Genomic DNA, 23,898 nt, shown 5'->3' with positions numbered 1-23,898 from the left:
ACCTGGGGCAGGAGATGCTGCTGCTGGCTAAGCTCCTACCTCCAGCCAGCACTCTTCTGTGCTGTGCCACAGATCTGTGCTGTGATCCAAAGGGAGGAAAGGCTGGAGAGAAGGACAGAGGTGTTGCTGCCCAGGAGCGATGTGAGACCTGGAGTCCTGCTGCTGTTAGAGGTTGTTCTGCTGCACCATGCTGCTCCTTCTAGAAATAGCTGGGTTTATTTCTAGTCAAATTACTCTTCTGTTATTTACAGAATAACTCATTTTACTCCTTGGAGATGTTACTAAACCTCTTCTCAATTCTAAGGTGGAATTCATTTTAACCAAAAACCACATCTAAGCTGTCTAACAAGATGTTTAAATGTACTTGATTTGAATGCTTCAGGAATATCAATTACCCACCTTCATCAGGTTGTGCGCAAGCAATTAGGGCACTCAGAAACACTTTGTATAAAGCACTTTCTCCCTATTTTACTATAGAACAGTATGCATTTTTCTGCAATGGCACTACACAGACATGCAAAAATATTTACCGCAGTTTTATAAAGGAATACAGTGTCAAAGTGCTGGTGAATATACTGTTGTGAGAGTGGAAAAAGATCAGGTGTTGGTGAGATTTGAGTACAGATGAATGAGATGCTAAGAGCTGAACAACCTGCTTCATCATTAGATTTCTCATTGCACGCACAGGGAGCTCAGCTGAAGTCTTTCCCTTCAGTTCCCCTTTGGTGTAGGGCTCTAAGGCAAACTGTCCTCTCCCTGCCCCACGCACAGAAGTTGACCATCTCTGTCCTGTGTACAAGCATAGAGAACAGAACAATTATTTGGTTTGTGGACTTTCTGACTGCAGCATTTTGAAGAATGATGACTCTTATGCAGTCTGGTTTGTGTTGGATGAGGTTGTGGGGCATCAGGAAAGCACATCCCAAAGAAAATGTTATGTGGTTGTGGGTTGAACACTTCAGATCTTAGAAACACTGCATTCAGTACTCTGCCTCTCTTTTTGTTCTTGCCACAGGTTGGATTTTTCCCTAGTGAGTGTGTTGAACTAATTAACGACAAAGTTCCTCAGTCTGTCACCAATTCGGTGCCAAAGCCAGGTATGTATGTTGCATTTTAAGGTGCAGTGAAGTGAAATGGAGTCTTTTCTCATGTCTTCCATGTTTAACATCTCCTTTGTACACCCTATGTCACACTCCGTGTTGATCATCCTCTATGCGTTCCATTGCTGCTCTTTCTCTGTGTTGACCATCTGCAGGTTCTTCCTCTCTCAATGGTACCCACTGCTAAATATCTTACAGTGTTTTGCATGGTAGTAGCAGTGTTGATCTCTTGCATGGTCTGAAAGACTTTGGGCATGTGAGAACATAAGATTCCTGCAGCAATCCATGCAGCTTCCCAGCTCTGGGTGTTTTACATTCGTGTTTGTGGTTTTCTATAAGGAACACACCGGTGGTCCAAAAATGCTTCTGCTGATTTAGATGGAATAGATTAATCAGGTTTTGCAAGCTGCTTTCTCTTTGGAGTGTGATGGAGGGAATCAGCTAGAACAGAATTGGGATCCTCATTGCCTCTGTTCTGGGTATACAGCTCCATCCACTCCTACCACCCTTTGGTTCTGTGTCAAGTACAGGCAAACCAACAGCAGGCTCTGCTGATGGAAGGGAAAATAAGTAGGAGATGTAAGCTGCCCTCCTCCTGTTGTCCTAGTGCATGTTGGAAGTGGTTACAGGTATAGGTGCTGGGATGTCCATAGGATTTACTGGTGCTGAAGCTTTTGCTTTACTCCTCCAGTTTCTTATGCACAAGTGTTTGTGTGTGTGTTTATCTTCTGTATGATGAGAAGCAGTTTGAAATTGCTGATCTGTCCCAAAATGTTTTGCAGCAGGCATGTTGAGCTGGAGAGCTTCTTAATGAGGGTTCATCTGTTTTCTTTATTTTAATGATGGTCTTATCTTACGAGATTGCTGGTTTGATATGCTGCAAACGGATGCAATTGCAAAGTCTGATTTTTACTGCAGGAAATGCATTTTATCAGGCCTTGTGTTAGGACTTGGGAGCTTTCAGGTCAATGGTAAGAAGTCGTGAGCACCCTAAATTATCAGCCTGCTGCATTCATCTGCATTCTCCAGTTCAGGGAAATCAGTTTGGCAGCTTTTGTTATTCCTGGGAGCGTGCAAATTTATTTGCTGGGATCAGTGTGAGAGATCACTGGCAGTTGGAGGCAGTGCAGCAGGTGGTCATTCCCTAAGGGCAGTACCTCCTTCTGTTGGATGCTGAGCTCCATGCACTGTGCTCAGCCCCTGCTCTGTGCTCTGCCAGCTGCAGCATGGTGGATGAGGAAGCCTTTATGTACAGGCTGAGCTGATAGAAACAATCATAAGCGAGTGTTTATTGTTAAATATGGCTCAGGCAATTAAACGTCATGAACTGCTAGTGAGTAGATTCTTGCTATGCTTTAATGAGAGATAATGAAGTAGCATGGATTAATAAATTCTCTTTGGCTTTAACAACACGCTGGGGGGTGGATTTCCTCTGTCAGTCCAGGGAAATGTTTGCTACAAAGTTATAACAAAAGCCTGAATCCTATTAAAGGTAATATGATGAGATATTGCCAAGCCACGAGGCTGTCCCTGCTGCCCTTCCCTGGCAGTCATTCCAGGCGTGCAATTAAAGGCAGAAGCAGCACAGTGAGAAGGCTTCACATGCATGGACTGCTAGAGCAAATGTTGCAGCTGTTTCTGTAATCCCCCCCTGCCCTTCCTTTGCACACAGAATCAGTGTTACTGTATCACTGCAGCGTTGCACTCCCTGTTTTCTTTCCACCTTGGATGTCAGTGCACTGTGTGGTGGAGGCAGATGGCTCCAACTCTCCCTTGGTTGCTGCAGAAGTTGGGACTGGAGGCAGCTGGAAGGAGTTTGGAGCAGTTCTCCTCCCGTGGTTAAGCACATTGAATGTTGTGTTGCAGAACTGGAGGACTTGAGGGAAAAAATGATGTGTGAGGGACAGAAGGGGTGAGAACATCAGGGAGGAGGAGAGAGTTTCAGTTTGCTGCTCTGGGTTGCCACAGCTGCTGTGTCAGTATGGGCAGGAGGGAGGCACAGGGCAGCAATGAGGTGCTTGAGAAGCATTGCTGCAAAGTGTGCAGCTGGGTCAGCCAAGGAACTGCACTGCTAGGAAGATGCAGAGCTTGCTTTTTGCTCACCCGATGCATTGAATGCCTTTTAATCTGCAGCTTATGCATATATGGGATATTTTCCATGCACTTTAGTATCCACATAAACTAAATTTCCTCCATTTAGATACATTTTAAACATTAGATTGGCTTTTTCCCTGGAATAGAGACTTTCCTAAAGGGAAACACTTGGAGCTTTTGACCTTCCCTAACATTGTCAGGGACTTTCATCCAGAATTAATGATAAGTTGTAGATGTGGGGTTGATAAGACATGCTTATCAGCATCCAAACTTTATTTTCTTTAATCAAAGTTTGGTGTGCAGAGCTTCCAAGACGTGTTATATCTGCAGCATAAAGCTCTTTGCCTTAAAGGACTTCACAAATGTGGGACTGCTTGTGCTGTTTAATTGTCCATAGATTTGGCTGCATTGAGTAATGTAATGAAAAGCAGATGGAAAGCAAAGAACTTCCTGCCCTGTGTTTTTACTGTTATTTACAGAAAGAGGCTTTGATTTGCAGAAGTGATGAGGGCAACATTTTAATGGAACCATAAAATATTGCAATGGTCTTCAATCCAGTACCAATAATGACAGAAGTTCAAATGGAAACAAAAGGCAGCAAAGGGAGAGGAGCGCTGTGCTGAAGTGCAAACTGCTTCTCGAATAAGTCTTTCCATGGGCTGTGCAAGTCCTAACTGTACTTTTGGGAATTGCCCGTGGGTTGTGGCTGCATTTCCTCTTCTTTTCCATCTCTGCCCAGCTCTGGCTGTCTCTCTGCAGCAGTGTCTGTGTGCTCGTGCTGTCCCTGCTCACTGCTTTTGCTCATAGCTCTGCCAGGCAGTGTGTCTCAGCTGTCTGTCTCACCCCATTCTATCTCATAACCGTGGATATGTGTAGTCTGACAGTATTTAAAACCACCAACCGTGCTTCACCTCATCCATGCACTTTGCCCCATGCCTGGAGGCGCTGGCATTGCTGTTGGTCTGTAAGCATGCTTGCTGGTGGGGAGCATCTTGTTCCCACTGGAGCACAGCTGCAGTTGTCAGTTTGAGCTCAAGTGAAGAAATGGGGGGTAAAAAGGTAACTTTTTTCCAAAAAGAGTGTTTTTAAAAACTCAGGGATAGTTCTCAGCCATCCTCCGTCCTGCTCTGGGCAATGGAGTCAATGGGCCCAACAGCTCTGCCCACGTTTGTGGAGGGATGTTTTTCAAGTTCTTCTCTGATCCGTTCATTTAATTCAGATTTAACAAGGAGATGTGCTCTTATTATATGAAATCAAGGGTATGTGAAGGGGTGTTTATTTAAAAGATGGAGAAGAATAAGGTGCAAATAGATGGGACGTGCTGCAGATGGCAGGGCTGAACAGCCATTTGACACTGGTGAGTGCATAATGTCTTAATTAGTGTTTTTATAGCAAAAATATGGAAAGAAAATGTACCTAATTAGTACCATTCTCGTTAACCTTCAGTAAACAAACTGTTTCAATAAAGCTAAATTAAATGAAAATGTTACTGAGGCAATGCAGGTGCTGTTTGCAGGGTGGAAGCAGACAGGGAGCAAACACACAACGCACTCAGGGCTCCTAAAGCAGTCCATGGTCAGAGGACTGGTATCAGCACTGACAAACCTATGGACCAATCCTTGAAGAAATCGTGTTTTCTCAGCTCCTATGGAGTGAGAGGACAAAGGTTTGGGGATGAAAGGTCAGCAGTGCAGTGTGCAGTGTGCTGGTGGTTCCTCTGAGCAGCTGGGAAGGGACCTCAGCAGGGCAGTGCCAGCATGGCATCACTGCTCTGACCTGGGGGGGATGACATTTCCTGGGCTTTGTGTCTTCTGCATTCCATCCAAACACCAAGCTCACGCCTGGGGCAGCAAAGGCTGAGTCTGCCTTGTGTGCAGTGAGTGATTTTGGGGGGGAAAAACCACTGACAAGAGGAAAATGTTGCATCTTAGGCAGTGAATGCAGGGGATGGAATGTAAGATAAAGCAGCTGTCTGCTTTAGCTCTGTGAGAAATGGAGGAAAGCTGAATATGTAAGAAAACCATTTATGCACACAACAAATTTACAAATTTGTGAGGTATTTTTAATTATTGCCGCTAATGGATCAGCGTTGTCTGTTTATATAAAGACACACTACAGCTTCCAGCCCTGTTTCTGACTCAACAAAGTGCTTAACCATAAACACATGCTTAGCAGGCACTGCAAGGGCTGCAAACAAAGCAGAGGTTTGGCTGTGCTGCTCAGCAGGGTGGGCCTTGTGCAGAGTTCAGGCATGCCTGGTGTGTTGTTCCTGAGCTGGGACACGCTGGGTGGGGAATTCCTGGATCCCAATGGATTTCCAAAGCCATACGTTTCTTTCTTCCTGGTTTCCCCCTTGTTTCCATCTCTCTGTTCCCTTTCTTCCCCCTGCACGCACCAGGCAGTGGCACTGATGCTCTGAAGGATATCCAAGAATCCGAAACAGAGCTCAGTCTGACACGTGCCTTTGTAAAACTTTGGACATAAGGCAGAACACAGCAGGGAAACAAAGCAACTGCTTCTCAGCCTCTTTTTAGGCCCTGCCAGTGCCGATGTGAGGCTCCCAGCAATAACCTATTGCTGTGCCTGCAAATGTCCTGTTTTGCCATTGAGCTCTCACTTACACGCACAGCTCCTTCTGGGGTGTTGCTGGGATGTCGTAAATCAGTCTTAAAATTGGATATGCAAATACTGTGTGTGTGCCTATCTATATTAAAAAAAGCAATATATATGCGTGCATGTAGAGATGCATATGTCCTTTCCCTGTGTACACACTTCCAGCCCGTTGGCATGGAGATGGGGCTGTGTTACCATGGTAATGGGGATGCAGGGCTCCAGCTGCTGTTCTGCTGGAGAGCACAGGGTGGGCGATGCTGCTTCCTGAGCACTGGAGAAGGAGATGCACTTAGAAACCAACAGCATCTCTTAAAGGAGCTCTGCCTGCAGCTCCCAGCCCTGCCAAAGGTGTGCAGGCTGCAGTTGTGTTTAACCCTCTGTGATTCATCCTCCAGCATTGGCCAAACTCGGTTGTGATCTATTCTGTGTATTTTTAAAAGCTCTGTTTTCAATGTGAAAACCGACTGCAGCAGTGTGTTTATATAACACATGTGTGCTTGTACCAGAACTGAAGGCTGGACGTGTGCTGTGGTCATTGCTGACGCAGCCCTATTCCTGCATCCACCTGCATCCTCAGCAGCCCCACTTCTCTGGGAATTTAGGTGTTTTCTTGGCTCATCTCATCTGACCTCACCTTTTTTGCTGTTTTTCATGACCTTATCCCATCACTGATTCTGCACGCAGACGTTGCTAAGAAAGACTGCTTCATTTTAGACCATGTTCTGGAGGAAAGAACTTGCTTGAATGAGAGAGAAAAGAAATGTGGTTAAATACTGGAGTTTTATGGCACTGTAAATGCTCCTAATGCATCCACGGTTGCACAGAGAGAGCAGAAAACAACTTTTTGTACTTCAACTACCAGTCTTCTTGTGGTTCCTATGTGCAAAGCTGCTCCTGATGTCCCAGTGCTGAAATCCACATCTTTTCTTCCATTGCTGTCTTCTAGAGTCACCAAAGGAAGAACTGTTTTTTAACCAGGCTTTAAGGCCTTATTTCTCTTCTGTAATGAGTGGTTTGTTGGATGCTTACTTTAAAAGACAAATTTATTTAGCAGTATTTTGCAGGTAGTTTGCATTTCTATGGCAGCTGCCTGCCTGCTCCTGCAGCATCTCTTCTGCCCCGTTTGGGGGAATCAACTGAAACCAAGTCCTAAAAGTGAATGAATATCAGGTATTTTTTTCTGCATACTGTGACTGTGAGAACATCCTTTTATCTGTAACTTGTTTTTGAATTCAGCCTCCGGTGGCAAACCTGAAATACTGACCACATAAATGCAATCTATAAACCCCAGGCTAGCTCATAAGCGAGGGATGAGCAAGAATGTTAAGTGTTGCAGATAAATTCCTGGGGACACACAGCATTAGGAAGTCAATGTTTTTTCCTCCTTAATCCTTTAATCCTTGACTGGTGCAGCTGTTTGTGGCAGTGGTAGGAAGCAGAACTCCCACATTTGGGCAGTGTTTGTAGGCACCCACGGATGTGCTTCTTACCCACAGACTCTGTCTGGAGTCTTTGGTAATGTTTGCAGTTGATGTGGTGTTGGCACGCTGGAAAAAAAGAGATTTTTGTTGGTTTTGTCGTGATGGTTATCTGGTGTTTGTGAGTAAACTGATTGAAATTCTCTTCTTCTCTGGATGTGATGGTTTCCGTCCAGGAGAACAGAGGGTTTGGGTGTTACAAAAGGCTCTGCGGTGTGGGGAAAGAGCTACAGGAAAAGCCTGTGCTACACCAAAAGGGCATCTGCACTTTCTGGGGACCTGAGGTGGGGAGATGGATGCAGTTTGGTTTTGTCTGTTTCATTCACAGCATTTCTTTTTTTTTGCCTTTTTAGCTGAATTTCTAGGTCAGCTCCAAGCCCTGCCCGTCCTCTCCTTCCCTCCCAACCCCCACACCAGAGAACCTTTGTAATTGCAGAAACAAACAGCCGTGTGTGCAAAGCAAGTGCTTTACCTCACGTGAGCATTGCCTGTGCAGTCACGTGCGTGGTGAGCAGAGGGCTGATTGCTCTGCACCTCGTGGCACAGTGACAGCACAGGTGTGGGACAGCAGTGAATGAAGCCTCTGTGTCCAACCTGGGCCAGATCCACGCTCGTGTTTTTCCTGGCGTAGCCGGTCGTGCTGCAAGGAAGAAAAAGGTAGCAGCCCTGTGCTCAGGGAGCGAGTTCTGCACACCCCAGCATGGGGAGAAGGAAGATGCAGATTGATTGATTCTAGTTTTAAATGGGGAGGTTGGTGGCCCTGCATGTGGCAGGGAGGTTGGAGATTCGTGATCCTTGAGGTCCCTTCCAACCCTGGCCATTCTGTTGTTCTGTGATTTCTGCACTTCCTCTGTGCCGTTTCTTCTGGGTGAGATCACTGCAGGCTCCCTGGGACCCATAGCTGGTAGCTTTGAGCTCCCAATATTCAAGGGGTGGATGTGTGGTGAGCCTGGGCCGTGTTTCTTGGGGTGTCTGAGCTGGAAAAGGAAAGCAATAATGGTGGTGTATAAATCAGTGCACAGTCTGTGTATCCTGTCAGTAACATGAAAGCACTGCATTAGTGCTTCTCTCATGGAACTGAAGGTATTTGCAGGGGGTGGTGCTGGGGCGGCCAGTGCTCTGTGCTCCTTCTCACTGCTCTCCATGTGTTCCAGTTGGAAGTTCTTGTTATTTTAAAAAGAGGCTTTCTCACAAGCTCTGTCAGAGCAGGACTCGGCTCTACGAATAGTTGGCTTGAGCAAAGCTCTGTGTTTGTGCTAAGAGCTCTGAATTCCTGGCAGAAAGGTGGTCGGTTCTGCTCTCCTTTTCCGTGCATAATTGTGAATCATTCCTGACTAATTGGATGAGTGCAGGAGCCAAGTTGTTGAGCCACAACAGAAAGCTCTCCAGGTGGCTTCAGCCCTAGCCGGTGGCTCTGACCTCTCCTGGCGGTGGCACAGGGTCACAGCGATGCTCACATCAAACCTCTGCTTACAAGCTTCTGCTGTGCGCCGTGCCCTGCCATCCCTCCTTCCTCTCTGCTCTCCCTCCCTCCCCCCAGCAGCGACGTTAAGCTGCAGCACGGCAGAGATCACAGCATTGCTCTGGTCTTTAGGGTTTGCCCCCCTTCAGCTTGTGTCTATGATTAGTCTGGAAGACTCGGCTGATCTGAAGTTTCATCTGCAGGATTTCATTTAAGAACTCGTGTCGGTGTCGGGCTCATTCTTCTTCAGCACTGAATCCTGTAACTGCAGCAGAAAGCTTGCATCAAATTCTTTGACCTGTTCTCATGGGAACTTGCTTTTGCTAAAGGGAAGGTGAGTTGAAGTCCTCTCTTCCCCACTTGTTCTGTGTCATTCCTAACTGCTTTTTTTTATAGCTTTGTGAATGAATGTCACAATGCACTCAGATGCGTTGGGTCCTACAGTAAAAAAACCCAAAGAAGCAGACTTGTTTTCCTGTCAGTTTTGAGCATCTGTATGACTGCTCTGCAGCCCTGTGAGGGCTGATTTTCTGTTCTGAATTGCTGTGTGTGCCTTCTGCCTGTGAATTTTGGATAACGTTGCTTCTTCTGCATCCGTTTGCTGTTTGTGTTGGGATTGTAGTGATGGTTATCAGTGGGTTTGATAGGAAGAACGTTCCTGGGAGCAGGATGTGGGTTCTGTATGTGCAGTGGCTGTACCTGGGCACACACACAGCCGGATTCCAGCAGTCATGGTTGGCTGCTAAGGAAAAAAGAAATGTGATGTGGTCACAGTCCAAGCAAAACGATCCAGCAATAAATACTGAGTAAGTAGCTGGAGAAAAGCGTTATTAGGAGATATGAGTCAGCAAGCAATTCTGAAAATAACACATTTGAACAGCGAAATAAGTGTTTCACCTCCTGATGCATGTCTGCATACACAGAAGCAGATTCCTCTTTAATCTCCTGACCCTGAGGTTGCCCAACTGACCCGGTGAGCCCACGGTTCTGAGATGGATTGATGAAGTGAACTGAGGTGCTGGGGGTCAGCGTGGCTCAACATTGCACAGCATTAATTCCTCAAGCAGATGCAGGTAATGCCATTCAGCGGAGAGAAGCGGGGCTGCGGGGCTCAGCCCTGCCAGGTTTTGTCCCCACTGCCCTGTGCTTTCTGCTCGGGGCTGGGGGTGCTGATACAGTCGGGGTTGGAAATCAGGCTATAAATGAGGTCACGGCAAAACGCTCTGTGTGGTTTGGCTTTGGTTTTAAACAACAGACCTGGGCAGAATTCGGAACAGAAATATTTTATTTATTTATTTTTTTTCTCAGCGATCAGATCGGCGCGGTCACAAAGCGTGTTGGTTCGCAGCCAAGCGGGTGGGAAGGAGCGCTGCTTCCTTAGCGCTGCGGTCGGGAGAGAAGCGAAGCTCCCGGTGCTCAGGTCCGGTCCGGCCGTGCCCGGGTTGGGCAGCAGATCCCTGCTGGCTCCTGGGGAAGGCTCCGCCCGGGCGCGGGGGGGTGAACAGGCGTCCCATAGCAGCCGTTAGCAGGCCTTTGACCTTAGCCCGGAGTTCTCTGTACCCTCTGTACTGTGAAGCGCAGTTTAGCTCCGTGCGAGGAATGGGAAAGCTGTGGGCAAACCCGTCTCGATAACGGAGGTTGGGAGGGGAGGGGACGCGATCGGGGCCGTCAGGAGCGCTGCCCGAACAGAGCCGCGTCCCTCTGCGCTCCGTCCCCGGCTGAGGGTGGAAGGAGGCACCTGCGGAGGTGGAGCCGGGCGGCGGGGCGCCGTGCCGGGGAGGGGCCTGAAGGATCTCGGGGGCGGTGAGCTCCGAACCTCCGCTCCGATCCGCGCCGGCTGCAGTGAGAGCCGCGGGAGTCCCGGGCTGCGCGGAGCCGGGCGGGCGCTGCCGCCGGAGCACGTCGGGGAGGTAAGGGAGCGGAGCGGCTCCGGTTCCTTCCTTATGTAAGGTTTGCGTTTGTCGGTCCCGGCGGCCACTTGTTGCCTAGTAACTTGACAGGTCTTCGATTTGCCGCTTTGGGGAACGTCTTTAGACGGCTTTTCCTACCGAGCGCGGCTGTGCGCTGTGCGGGATGGCAGCCGCAGCCCGGCGCTGTGCCCGTAGCAGAGGCCGGTGGAAGCCCGCACGCCTCCCCTTTTTGCCACTTTACTTCTGCTTCGCTTTTACAAACCTCTGGTTTCAGGTTTCTGTCGCACCTTCCTGCTTCCTAGATCCGCAGCCATAAACTGTGTTTATTGCACTTAGGCTCAGGCCATGGGTGTGTAGCAGGCCGGAGCTGATAAGGAGTTCATTTTGGATCTGGGAGGGTTGGTGTGAGGATTCCCACCGCGATCCCAGGGGAGGAAGAATTCCGGAGCTCCCAGACCCCCTTCCATGTGCGTGCTCTGCTGACCGGGGTTACCCACGGGTTTAAACCCCTCCAAAGAGGCGGCTGACAGATGGGCATGTCTAACATTTGCATTTCAATAGACCTTTGCATATCACTTTGTTTCCCCTCTCCTCTCAGACCGGCGCTTGGAGGATGTAGGATGCATTCCCAAGCATTAATATTATGGATGGTATTGTTTGCAAAATGGGGTTTCCTATTTAGAACTGCTCGTCCATTGTGTGCCCGAGCCCCGGGGCACCGAGTGCAGCTCTGGGAAACAAAATTCCCAGGAGGAGCAGTTAGTGGGATCATAGCTGCCTCATTGCAAAGAGCCACGGCTCGTCTGTTCCTATTTGTTCAGAAAGCCTCCTAGAAGCTACGGGCTATTTTAAGGACCAAGTGCCCTGCGGGGTCTTATTATTTATGAGAGAGCAGGCAGGAGGCCTTCCCTTTGCACTCCTCCTTGACCTCCTTTGTTCCGGGCACCACACAGGCATGATGAAAGAGCCACTGGAAATCAAAGCTCTGGGCTGGTATGAAAAAGGAGAAGAATAAAACATGCAGAACAATGCAATGTCTGCATTCCTGAGTCTTAGAAAGTAGATGTAGTTTGCTGCGAGTCCACAAATGCGTTGGGCCTGATTTTCAGTAAAGCTTTTGTATGCTTCAGGAGTGTAAGGAGATGTATGGGAATACATAATTCTCATCCTCGGTGCCGTATAAAGTGACTGACATGAATGTGTTCTGTGTTACTTGTGTTCAGTATCATTTCCTCTCCAGGCGAGTGCAGATTTGGCTTCCAAAGCCAGAATCCTGGGGGTTAATGTGGGAGTCAATAGCTGAAGTAGAAACAGTTGAAAAAGTCAGGGTTGTGAATAGGCAAAGAACTGTCCTGATGTCAACCCTGGCAGAGTAGGTCACGGCAGTGTGGAAGTGGCTGGTGTGGATGGTAAACATCTGCCCTCTGGCTAATGGAAATGGAGATAGGGATCTTCAGTGCCAGCCTGGGAGAGCTGCAACAAGAACTGGGAGGCATGCAGTGCTCCCAGTGTGACAGGTCTGTGCTGGGTTTGGCCGTGTGGTTTGGGGGAAGGGAGATGAGCCCTGAGCTGAGCCCTCCTCAGCCCAGGTGGGTTGCTCACATCCCTTTCTGAGGGAACAGCAGCTCTTTTTCCAGTGCCTGACATGAGAGCAGACTCCCTCTCAGTCCAGAACTGGGTCTCACCTGGCAAACTCGCTGTTATTCAGCTTCTGCTGTTCGGTGATTCATGTCGGGTCTTTTTTCACTGCTTGCCTCCTCCCACCACCTGAGCCAAAGAGAGCTGCATGCAGAACTGGAGGAACTTGACTGCAGTCACTCCGGTTATCCTGGTTTGGCTGATGTCAGAACTGGGCTTGGATGACAAGTGAAGGCTCTGGTCTGCGTGTGTCTTGATGGCACTCAGAGTTGGCTTTGGTTACTGTCAGGTTTTTGGACAATCCCCTGCAGCAGTGCTGCTGTTTGTGTCAGCAGTGTGGGTGAGGAGCCAGCAGCCACGCTCTGACTTCAGGGTGTTCTGAAGCTTTTTGGTCAGGACAGGGTACAGCACGGGGCATTTGGCTGGGGTTTGCAGGCAGCAAGAATAAGGTAGGGCAAAGCAGTTCTCCTTCTAGTCAGAGCGAGGCTGGGAGCTGTTGGTGTCCCTGGTGGACAGATAGAGATTCGGTTGTGCTAGTGATGCACTGCCTCTGCCAGAGCATGGCTTTTCAGGAGGATCATTAATCCCCAAGGTGAGCAAGATAAGCAGGAGGGCTGCACTGAGCTCCTCTGGGATACGTAGAGGTTTGACATAGTGTAGAACGAACAAAAAAAAGACAGGAAAAAAAATAGTGCAGGTGTCCCTTCTGCTCCTTTTCTCCTAGCTCTGCATCTCCCAGCTCACGCTCCTCATCCCGCTGCTGCCCTGGTGTTGCCTGGCTGTTACCTTTTCCCCACTCCCATTGCAAGGACCTGCATTACCTGACTGAAGCCCATCCCTGCTGCTTTGTCACTACCACTATTAGTGCTGCTTTTTTTCCCCAAATATAAGGGAAGCATGTTAATAGAATTAATAGGTTGATAGAATTAACGGGTTGACCTTGTCAGCTCGTGTACCTTTGATACCTCTCTCTTTTCTCATTTAGCCTTCAGCTGTGATTTATGTTTCCTGACCACATACTGCTTCCCCCAGTGTAGAGATGCTCTCCTTCAAGAAATGAATTCTGAGATGTCCTGTTTCCTCAGGAGATCATATGATCTTCATGCTCATTTATGGCCTCTGAGTTGATGAAAAGGTCGGGCATCTCTTTACCTGGAAAGTGCTGCAGATTTCTTGGTACCAGACTTCCCTGTCTGTGGGCAGGTGATGCGCCTGGCCTCGCACTTCCTGCTGTTGTCCCATTGTGAATACTCCAGAAAATTCGGCAGCAAAGTGCCTGGGAAGAGTTTCTGTCAGTGTGAATGATTCTTCTATGTATTTCCTCCTGGAGGCATAGAAGCCATCTCCAGACTGTTCAAACTATGGGTGATGTGTGTGTGCACCATCACAGATGTGCACTTCATTAGGCTTTGTGAACAAGAGCAGCAACGTTACTTACCAGTCTGAATGATCTCTCCATGGTTGTGGTGCTTCAGAATAGCTGAAATTATGTGCTTGTTCTTGGTCTGTTCTGACCATCCTACTTATTTCTGATGATTTTTATCGAATGAGAATGAAATGAAGCACTTTTAACCTATTTTCTGGCTTCTTGTGACACAGAGGCTGGCCTCAGTTGATGTCAGCTGGTAAATGCTGCAGCATCACGGTGCTCAGCCGTCGTCGTTTGCTTTCACTGAGCAAATAAGCAAATACACACTTATCAAGGCTATTAGATATGAGGTAGAAGGATATTTTTAGACTTAGATCTCTGGAATTCTGAAATCTTCCTAAAAATCTTTATGGCCAGCAAGGGAGCCCAGTGGTGTGGTTACTGATGTGGTGGTTGGTCCCGTTCAAGAGCTAAAGGAGTGTGATGGCGCGTGGTTCCAAATTCTGGTTGGGTTTTTAGGGCTGTATAAATTAGCTTCCAAAATAGAATCTGTTGTGGCAGGAGGGAAGAAGCAAAATGCCCCGTTGCTAAGGAACATGACAGAGAACTGGGAGATGTGACTCAGTTCTTGGCTTTGTATGATTTCTCTCCAGTAAGATGTGGGTCCACAGAGCACGTCTTGCTAAGTGTGAAGGGAAGGATATTAAAAATATTGACTGAGTTTTTAAGAAGAGCTCGAGAGATCTGCTCTGAGGGGAAGCAGCTGAGCTAAGTCTGCTCAGCAGTGGTTGTGCAGGTAAACCTGTTTGCAGTCAGTGTGCAGGATCAGGAGCATATCAGATAGGTGGCAGCTCCGCTGAGTTTTGATATGTTCCTGGTTCCCATTGCTGCTCTTTCTCTCCCCACAATAGAATTTAATTTTGGAGGAAAATGGGTCTCTGGGGGCTGATAGACTGGAATGATTTCAGCTCGCCTTACTGTAAATCTCTCATCAGAGGGGATGGATTTCCTTTCATTTCGCAATCCCTCGCTGTGCTTTTTTTTTTTTTTTATGACATTCCCACACCTCTTGATTCCATCTTTGATTTTGTGTCTGGGTGTTGCAGTTTGTTGATGTGTTATGACCCAAGCACGTGGCCCTGCTTTGCCCTTAGCTCTGCAGCAGCTCTTAGCAGGGGCTGCTTGGGCTCAGCTGCACGCAGCTCCTGGGGGGAGCAGGAGAAACAAACAGTGATGTGTGCTGGAATGTGGGTCAGCGAGCAGCTCAGATCTTCTCCCAGAGTCCAATTGTCTATTAGAAAACATGCTGCTATCAACAATCCCGTGGAGGGGGTTTATTTCCAGGAGTGGGTTGGAAGGGGACAGGCAGTGGATGTGTGAGGATGTGCCATAGGAAGCTGCCATTATCCTGCTCGAAGTTTGGTGCTGTGTGTCTGTGAGCACTTTGCTCTTATGCGCGCATAAACTGCAAGTGCTGAGAGCTGCTCGTGTCTGCTTCTCTTAATTTCCCCATTCTCTGAGAAGAGGCAGGAGATGCTCTCCCAGGATGCAAGTGTCTCATCGTACAACGTTGTCTGTACTTTATTTTGTTCTCAGACTGCTGCAGTGAGAAATGACTGAAAAGGAGAGGGGAAAAGCGCAGAAAGATTTGGTTACACAGTCAGGCTGCGTTTATTGAGAGAATTCTCCTCTTTGGTCCCCGTGATTAAAAGCCAAGGGGTCAGGAGGCAGAGCTCATTCTGCTTGTGCTGCAGTGGACAACAAATAATTAAATACTACATTTCAGAAATGGTCTCCCTTAGAGTTTCACAGCCCATCCATGATACTGCTGGTTCAGCAGGTTGCTTTGATCCAGCTCACTTCCATGATTCAGCTCCCAGTGCAGCCCTGCAAGGGGATGCGGGAACCCAGAAGGAGTGCTGCGATGCTCGAAGGAAGGTGGGCAACTCCTCAGTGTGTCCTAAGTGATCCACGTGGGCACTCAGCCCTCAGTAACCCAGGAAAAGCACTTTGTGCTGATCTGCAGCCATGAAAGCGCTTTGAAGCAGCTGCTGGCTGACACATTTCTCCAGGAAACGAGCTGCATAAAGAATATCCTGAAGTGCTTTACAGTCTGCGGCATGAGGGCGAGCAAGCCCTGCTTTTAATGAAGTAATTGTTATTTAATAGTTTTTATCAATGTCAGGGGAGTTTGGGGCCTTGCTTACACTACAAAGACTGGGTGGAATGGCAACAACGGCACAGATTGATCAGCGATGGCAGCTTCCCAGAGCCACAGCAAGCCTGGCACGGAGCTCTGCTGCTTTTCCCTCCGTGCACAAAGGCTTTGGCCAGCACAGCTGTGGCACTGAAGGGTGTGGTATTTTTTGCACTCCTAATTGACGTATTCTTGCCAGCAAAACTTTAAAAGTAGTCCAACCTTGGGTTATTTTTTGACTGTTATTATTTTTTCTCGCAGCCATTCTCACTGTGGCTGACAGTTTGCCTTTGCTTGCTTGGCCAAACCTGCCCTTGGAGGGAGATCAGCCCTCTTCTTTCTAGGAGAGCTGCAGCTTCTTGATAAACAACTTGTTTTACAGCGTTTGCATTTGAGATGGAAAGTAATGTGGCTAAATATTAGGATTTTCGCTTAGTTGTTTTAGTTATTTCTGTTGCTGATTCTGCAGCCCCAGGAATGTACAGATAGGCTGATGAAGAAGAGTAGGAAAGGGTTCAGTAGTTTGTCCAGATTTCCATAGCCTGGAACAGTTTTAGGTCTGTTTCTGGTGTAGATCCTCTCCCTGGGTCCATTATGTTGTTGCACTCCTCAGTTTGGGCTGGCAGAGCTGGAGCACTGGGTTGGCACATTGATGCCCTTGCTGCTGCTGGAGCTGACAGCAGAGGTTTTGGTGCGGTGTTCTGAAGTAGAAAACATTTATTCTGTGGAATTCTTGGTAGCAACCTGGGTGTCAGTGTTTATACAGAAACTGGGACTGCTGTGCTAGCTTAATCAAAACAGAAATGAATCAGAAATGAAATCTCTTTGGATATGCTTTGCTGGTTTGAGGGTCAAATGATGCCAGAAGAGCTGGAAGTGGGATGGAAAGCATTTCTCCTTTATTGCTATTGGCCCCAAGACAGCAAACCTGACAGCCTCCTGTGTTCTTGTGATAGCTTATCCTGATCAGACACCTACGTGCTTTTTTTGTTCCTTTTGATAAACTGTCAGCAAGGAGAGCAGTGCTGGAGTTCTCTCACATTTTCTCCCCCCACTCCAAAGAAGCCTGACTCCTCTTATCAGTGAATCATTCCTGCCTATGTGTAAGCCCCAGAAGTTGCTTAAGGCTGAGAAACTCTCCCAGGGAGGGCAGTGATTCAGAGAAAGCTGTTTAAGCAAGGAAGCATGCAGCTGTTCCCCTGGGCTGGGATAGGCAAAGCTTGGGTTCCTTTGTCTGCCCAACCACTGCCTGGCTCTGTCATGGATTGCTGCACTGTGTTTGCAGGGCTCTGCTTAATGGTGCAGAAAACACAACAGTTATTTTAACCTGTGCTGAGCAGCCTAAGAGCAGATTGATTCTGTCTGAAAAGGGTCTCCGTTGTGCACAGAGGTGTAAGTGTGTGTCAGTGCCAAGCAAAGCACTCCCTGGCATCACTGCAATGTATGCACTGCACTGTGCTGCTGGTCAGAGGTGCTGCCACAGAGTCATCATTTCTGCAGCATTGGGATTGGATGTTTTTCTCAGTTCTTCCATTATCTGATGGATTTGGTTTTCATTAAGTCAAGCAAGAACTGCATGCATTGTGTATGAAATGATTCAGTGAGTACGTGTGTATTATTTGTCAGACTGGTAGAAAGGTCTGTACTGGGTCTGCCAGCCCTGGAGGCATTATCACAGCATCCCAATGGTGTAACCCTGTATGGCTGCACACAGGTCAGGATGAGACTCTGCCTTTGGGCAGGGCTGGTGGGAGCTGATAAAGGAGCTGTTACTGCACTGTCATGGGCACAACCAAAATCTGCCCCAGCTTTGTTTGGTGTGTCAGCATGGTCTGCTCGTTTGTTGTGTGTAATTAAAGAGCCCCATCAAACTGAAAACATTCCTGTAATTAAAGTCCCCATCATCACAGTTTGTCCTGCTCACTGCTTCTACGTTTCATTAAATGTTTTGGTTGGAGTGCTGAGAATGCAGACCTGGGTTTTGCTGGGGATGTGGGGATGTCAGGTGTTCAGATGTATTTTGGTGCTGCGTATCACTGTGGTGCTGTCAAGCTGCTAAAAGGGACCTGATGCAAAAGCATGTTTTGCTAGCTCAGCCTTGTTCCTTCTGCACAGGTGAACACTGCAGCATGGTGCTGCCCATCCATGGGCACTAATTCTCACCCAAAGCCACATTCCAGATCAGTGTTTCTTTGTGTTAAATGCTTTCCTTACAGCTCCCACGTCATCTCTGCTGCCCAAGAGTCAGAACAAAAGCCAACTCTTTATTACCGGACTTTAGAAAATGTCTTTTATCTGCATGACATAGAGTCATAGAATGGCCTGGGTTGAAAAGGACCGCAATGATCATCTAGTTTGAACCCCCTGCTATGTGCAGGGTCACCAACCAGCAGACCAGGCCGCCCAGAGCCACATCCAGCCTGGCCTTGGATGCCTCCATGGATGGGGCATCCACAGCCTCCTTGGGCACGTGATTGTTAGTAGTGTTCTTACAGTTTTAACTTGCAACATCGGATGTGTTGTGCTCGGCCTCGTCCAACTGAGCCCAATCTGAAACGAATTACTTTCTTCATTTTGTTGTGCAGTGTCAAAGAAACACGGCAAGCTCATCACCTTCCTTCGTTCCTTCATGAAGTCCCGCCCAACCAAACAGAAACTGAAACAGAGGGGGATCCTGAAGGAAAGGGTGTTCGGCTGTGACCTGGGAGAGCATCTGCTCAACTCTGGCCAGGATGGTAAGGAGCAGCTCAATGCTGATTTCTTCCTCTGCTGAGAATGTAAACGTGAAAAAGGGATCATATCTAGCAATGGGCAGGTTGGTACCAGTGGAGAAATATGTGATGGGAATTGATGGCTGAAAGATTAATTGAGGCTAATACTAATTGGAGGCGAACGTGATGGTTTGGCGTGGGAGCACTGGAGATGAGCTCTCCATCTCTTGAAGTCTTTGAATAAATGCTAAATATTTTTTTGGCAGGGAAATAAACATTGCTGTGTATGTGAGAGGATTCACTGTTGTGGTGAGAGAAGAGTAGATGGAGAGGGTAAAAGTGAGATGGAAGGGCAACAGCTGAGAGGTCTGATGCTTTGTTAAATGAACTGAGGCAGCGGGCTCAAGTGGTGTAGCTGGAAGTTGCATTGCATGTCTGTGCACCCAGAGGGAACGTGCAAACAAAGCAGAACGTGCAAACAACCTCCTGCAGAATGTTGTCTTTCTGTGAGCACAGCCAGCAGCACTCTCCTTCTGCACCTCTGTCAGAAGGAGAATGCATTGGCATGAGGTGTCCAGGAGGAAAGTGATACAGCAGTGATTTTATTGGTGCAACAGGAGTCCAGGTGACAGCATCCTGCAGAGCTCCGTAGGTGTGCTCTGCTTTCAGCTCCCTGATAGGCAAAGCTTTATCTTAGTTCCCCTGAATTTTTGAGTTTGGGCTTCACTGAGGCAGAAAATGCATCTCAGGCTGGCGTGACAGAACTTGTGTCTGCAGAACTGCAGGACATAATGGCTCTGCTTACTGGAGTTTCTCCCAGGGGAGGGTGGCTGGGTGTGATAGGATGCAAGCAGGCTGTTGTTGCTATTGCCTTTTCGTTTTTGATGATGCAATTTGTCAATTTTTTAATTGTTGTGTAGGCACCTGAGAAGTAACCCTATAAACAGGCATAGGGAGGGAGGTAAGGATGGTAAAAAATGTTTGCAAGAACAGCAGTAGGGATGAGTACTGCGCCTTAAAATCTCCCTTTATGACTGGTGACTCATGTTGGGGATTGCAGTGATTATGGGCTGGCAACTGTAACATCCTGGTTTAGGGTTCAGGTTTGTGTTGTTTTTTTTTTTGTTATTTTTTAAATTCCAGTTTGTAGTGTGTTTACACTTTGGGCCATTTTGTGTTAGTGGTACACGGGCACATTGTTTGCAGTGAAAGCAGCATAGCCTGCCCTTCTAGTTCCATGTGGAAGTGCTGACTGGTGGGATGATGTCTGTAGGAGTAAAACCAGTTTTGATGTGAGGGATTTTTGACTTTTCTCTTGGGTTTAAATCTAGCCAAGGCCATGGTGGTGCACCCCTCAAGCATGCTGCCTTATGCAATCCACACCCAATGGCCATCTCAGCCTGCCTTGGGAGCACCATCTCCATTTAATTTTAGTGCATTACTCATTTGTTGGCTCTTCTGGGCTTTGAGTGCTTTCCCTGCCGCCACTTGAAAGCAGACCGTGCTCAGCAGGGAGCAGCTCATTCTGCATCATCCTGAGGGACATTCCCAGTGCAATCTGTGCCCCTGGTGCTTTGTTGTACAGAGCTGCAAGGTGCAGCAAATCCAGCGCAGTCCCCAGTGGTGAAGTCTCTGTGCCCTCAAGTGAGTAGGCAGCCTTTTATTTCCCCTGATTTTTTTTCTCTCAAAGGAAACCAAACAGAACTGAAATGTAGCCCGACCCCAATTAGACAGATCTGTGCTGGTGGAGGATGTGTTTGTTTAGCGTGGGAGCTGCTTAAATGCTGCATTGCAGCATCCGTACCGCGTCCTCAGTTGCGCCTCAGAAGGTTGGGGAACATTTCTGTCCCTGCTCTGTGGCTGCACACGGTGCTGTGGTTGCTGTGGGCTGTGCAGGGGCTGCTGATGGAGCCCTGCAGGTCCTGATAGCAGCTGGTTGGGTGCTGCACTGAGATGCAGCGAGCTCCTGGACCAAAGCTAAGGGATCCCTGTGCAGGGATGTGCAGGGTGTTCAGGTGTGTGGGGGATAACGGGCTGGAATCACTTGGATTACAGAGGCTGAGGTGTAAATCCTGGCAGTTGTTTGCCTGCACTGAAAAGCTCCTGTTGCCCTACACTGGATGGAAATATTGCTTCTCTCTGGGCAGTTGGAGTTGGGTGCAGGCTAACCCTGATGTATCCTCTTACTCATGACAAAATCCATCCAGCAAAGTCAGCTCTATTCACAGTGGATTTTGTAGGCTAAAAGCAAATGATGTGTTTTGTTCCTCCTCTTGTCTGCGTTGCATTGATACATCTTTGTGCATTTGCTGCATTGATAGTTTATCAGCTTCCTTAACTGGACAAGGAGGGTGTAGAAATGGCACAGTTTATGATTTCCAGTTTTCCCATCAGAGGAGCTGTAATCTCCTCTTTGTGCTTTAGATGCAGGAGGAGGTGTTGCTTTTCGTGCTGAAAAATAAAATGCCAACAGAAGACAAAGCTTATTAACGCTCCTGATTCTTGGTCTCTGTTCCTCGCATTATCCCCAATTCCCCAAATTTATTATCAATTATTTGTGACAAGTTGGGCAGCATTGAAAAAAATTAAAGCTGAGTCCTTTCCAAACTGCCTGCATGATCAAATTAGAGCGTACATGATGCTGTTATGTATTGGGCACTGGCAACAACTGCTTACTAGGGAGGGGGTTGTTCTCTTCTGGTGGCTATTGTGCTCTTCAGGTAAGCTTCTTAACAGCACCCACCTGTATCCTAACTTCCCATTGGTGCCACAGGAAAGATAATGCATGCTTACTGCTTTGGTGCAATTCCTAATGCCCTCAGGTAGCTGTGGGAAGAGAGGCATAAACAGAACACTGGGTAAGGGCAGGATTCCTCTCGATGTTACAGCTCACAAAGCAGTAGGTGCACCAGGTGCTTCCCAATGAACCTGCCTTGTAATGCAGATACTGATGAAACTCATCTCCTTTAATAGTATCTGTATGGTACAGTCCTGTTGAGAAGACCAAAAGTGAAGGAGGAGATTCTCTCTGAAATACTTTGTTCAGTTAAAGAGAAGTGGTAACAGGTCTGCCAGGGCCTGAATGAGCTCAGAGGACAGCACTCCTAGGTGGTGAGGATGTGATTCTCCATCCGTAAACGTTTTTCAGTACTTGAAACTTTGAAAGCTTTTTATATGCTTCATGTCACAGAGTCACAGTACACTTCTTATCCTCCCCAAGTCATTTATCTTGTTCTTGAGGAGCCAATGGCAAAGGGGAGATCTGAACATCTGAGCTGTGTGTCAGAGCCCAAACCAGGATCTGATGGACCTCTACCATTTCCTATTTGCTTAATGTTTTGCAGTGAAGAAACACCATCCTACCTCAGCACATTCTCGTGCATCTGAGCACCTGTTGGCCTCAGCTCTGCATGCAGTGTAGACTCAGAAAAAAATGGCTCTGACGATGCATTCTGAGGCAGCACTTATTCCTTAATTGAATTTGCATAATTTCACAGATCTAAACATGTCAAAAAGTGCCACCTGAGCACTTGTGTAAAAGCATGCAGAGCTGCTGTGCTTTGTGTGCCCGGGCATTTCTTCAGAGCTGGCAGCTCTGCACAGACACCCACAGCAGGACGGACCCTGCAGCGGTGGCTGTCCCAGTGTGCATGAGAGTAGAGAATATCCCACTTTCTGCAGATGCACAAACCCCGTCGAGCACCAGTTGATACTTCTAAACGCCAACAGTTCTGAGCTATTTGGGGCAGTTTTCCAACCATAACAAGCGCTGTTATTGCTTCATCATCTGCCCTCTCAATTGCTGGAACTCGAGATTGCTGGGTATGGGGTTAGCATCACAAAGAGGTATGTGGGGTTCCCACAGAGAATTACTTGTTTTTGGGGAAGTAGTTGCAAAAAGGGTGAACTGGGAAGGCAGTACAAGCTCTGGCAGTTAAGAAAAGAGACAATTTCTCAGTCCCCTCCCTTTCACCATGCCTACAGCAGTGAGGAGAGGCATTCTTTATGCCTGAATGACCCAGGGGACAGCAGGGAGTTGAAAATTAATTTGCATTTTGAGACGCTGCAGCTGCAGGGGGAACAAACAGGAGAAAAAAAAAATGTTTCCTTCCACGCAGGAATTGCTGCTCTGTTACCCCTCACTCTGCTCCTGCTTTGCCCCCCTTAACTCACTGTGGTGTGATTGGTCTAAATGGTCTGTGTAGGAATGTATCTGTAGTATATTCATTCCGTTTAACGGGTGCATGCATGCAAACAACTGCAGAGAGTTAAGTGGATACCACCTGGGAGATGGACGTGCCATACAACAACGCCTATCTTGGATGTAAAAGCAGTAAGCATGGCAGCTGAAAGCAGGAATTCCCTAGCACAGATAGACGTGTGATGCTGAGCATGTTGCTGACGTCACGGTGCTCTGTAAACATGGCTGCCTGCCTGCCAGCTTGATGCAGCATGGTGAGATTTATGTTTCTCAGACCTTGCCCTTTTTTTTCTGTTACACAGTTCCTGGACAAGCTGCCATAACCAAGCAGTCCCATCTTACACAGCAGAGGGCAGTGCCAGAGGCTGACTCCGCAGTGAGCACTGCGTGGTAACCAATCTGTGTTTTATGGCCCCTCTTCTTTATCACAAGGGATGCAGAACACGGGTCACACCTTCAAATAAAAGTGTTGCATATTGCTAGGAAATAGTGCAGCTTGTGCTGCTTTGGACTTTACTCAGCACCTCAGCAGTACGAATCCTTACAGTGTGGGTCGCTTCTGCAAAGTCAGGAAGGGAGCATCTCTAAGTCGCTGTTTGTTTGGTTTTGTTCTTCTCTCTTAATCCTGGTGATTCAAACTTAAGGACACAGATGTAGAATGAGCCAAAGGTCCCAGGAAGAAAATATTTCAGAGTTAGCTTTTCTGTGGCTACGTGGGGAGTGTTGCTGTCTGTATGCTTGTAAAAACATGTGCAGGCGATGCCCTGGGTGGAAATACTTGGATATTTCTTTGAAAAGTTGAGCTAAAAATAGGAGAATGTTTGGGATAAGAGCAACGCTATTTATTGAATATATTCATTGGTATGTTCTTAGACAACCTTGGGTTTGTGCAGTGAGGGAGATGGATGTGTTTGGCTTTACCTTTGTGCTTGGGTGGCACTTGGAGCTGTTCATTTGCTGTGCTTGGTGGGTGACAGGTTTTGCTTTCTGCGTTGGTTTGCTGTGTGTGAAATTCAGCTGAGCGGCTGCATTTCAGCAGGCTGTGGGCCATTAACCAGCCAAAGGCCTGGCTTATGTGGCAGCACACCTTATTGCTGTAATAGGGTGGAAATGATGCTGTTAGAG

General features: G+C 47.7%; 1 protein-coding gene across 5 annotated transcripts in view; it reads left to right on the top strand.

Moving 5' to 3' along the window:
- Positions 1-23,898, top strand: part of ARHGAP32 (Rho GTPase activating protein 32) — a 171,301-nt gene that overhangs the window by 127,591 nt on the left and 19,812 nt on the right. For 3 of the 5 annotated variants that reach the window (XM_042832071.1, XM_042832070.1, XM_042832072.1), the window contains 2 exons: positions 1,016-1,097; positions 18,447-18,596. In XM_042832071.1, coding sequence (XP_042688005.1) covers positions 1,016-1,097; positions 18,447-18,596 — 232 coding nt within the window. Of the gene's footprint in view, positions 1-1,015; positions 1,098-9,045; positions 9,082-10,580; positions 10,658-18,446; positions 18,597-23,898 lie in introns of those variants that run through there. The other 2 variants (XM_042832074.1, XM_042832073.1) reach the window with 2 other exon arrangements.

Source organism: Centrocercus urophasianus, unplaced genomic scaffold (assembly GCF_019232065.1).
Source record: "Centrocercus urophasianus isolate 14NV4802_14NV808 unplaced genomic scaffold, USGS_Curo_1.0 seq_37, whole genome shotgun sequence".
NCBI lineage: Eukaryota > Metazoa > Chordata > Aves > Galliformes > Phasianidae > Centrocercus > Centrocercus urophasianus.
This window is presented reverse-complemented; position numbering and strand designations above follow the sequence as displayed.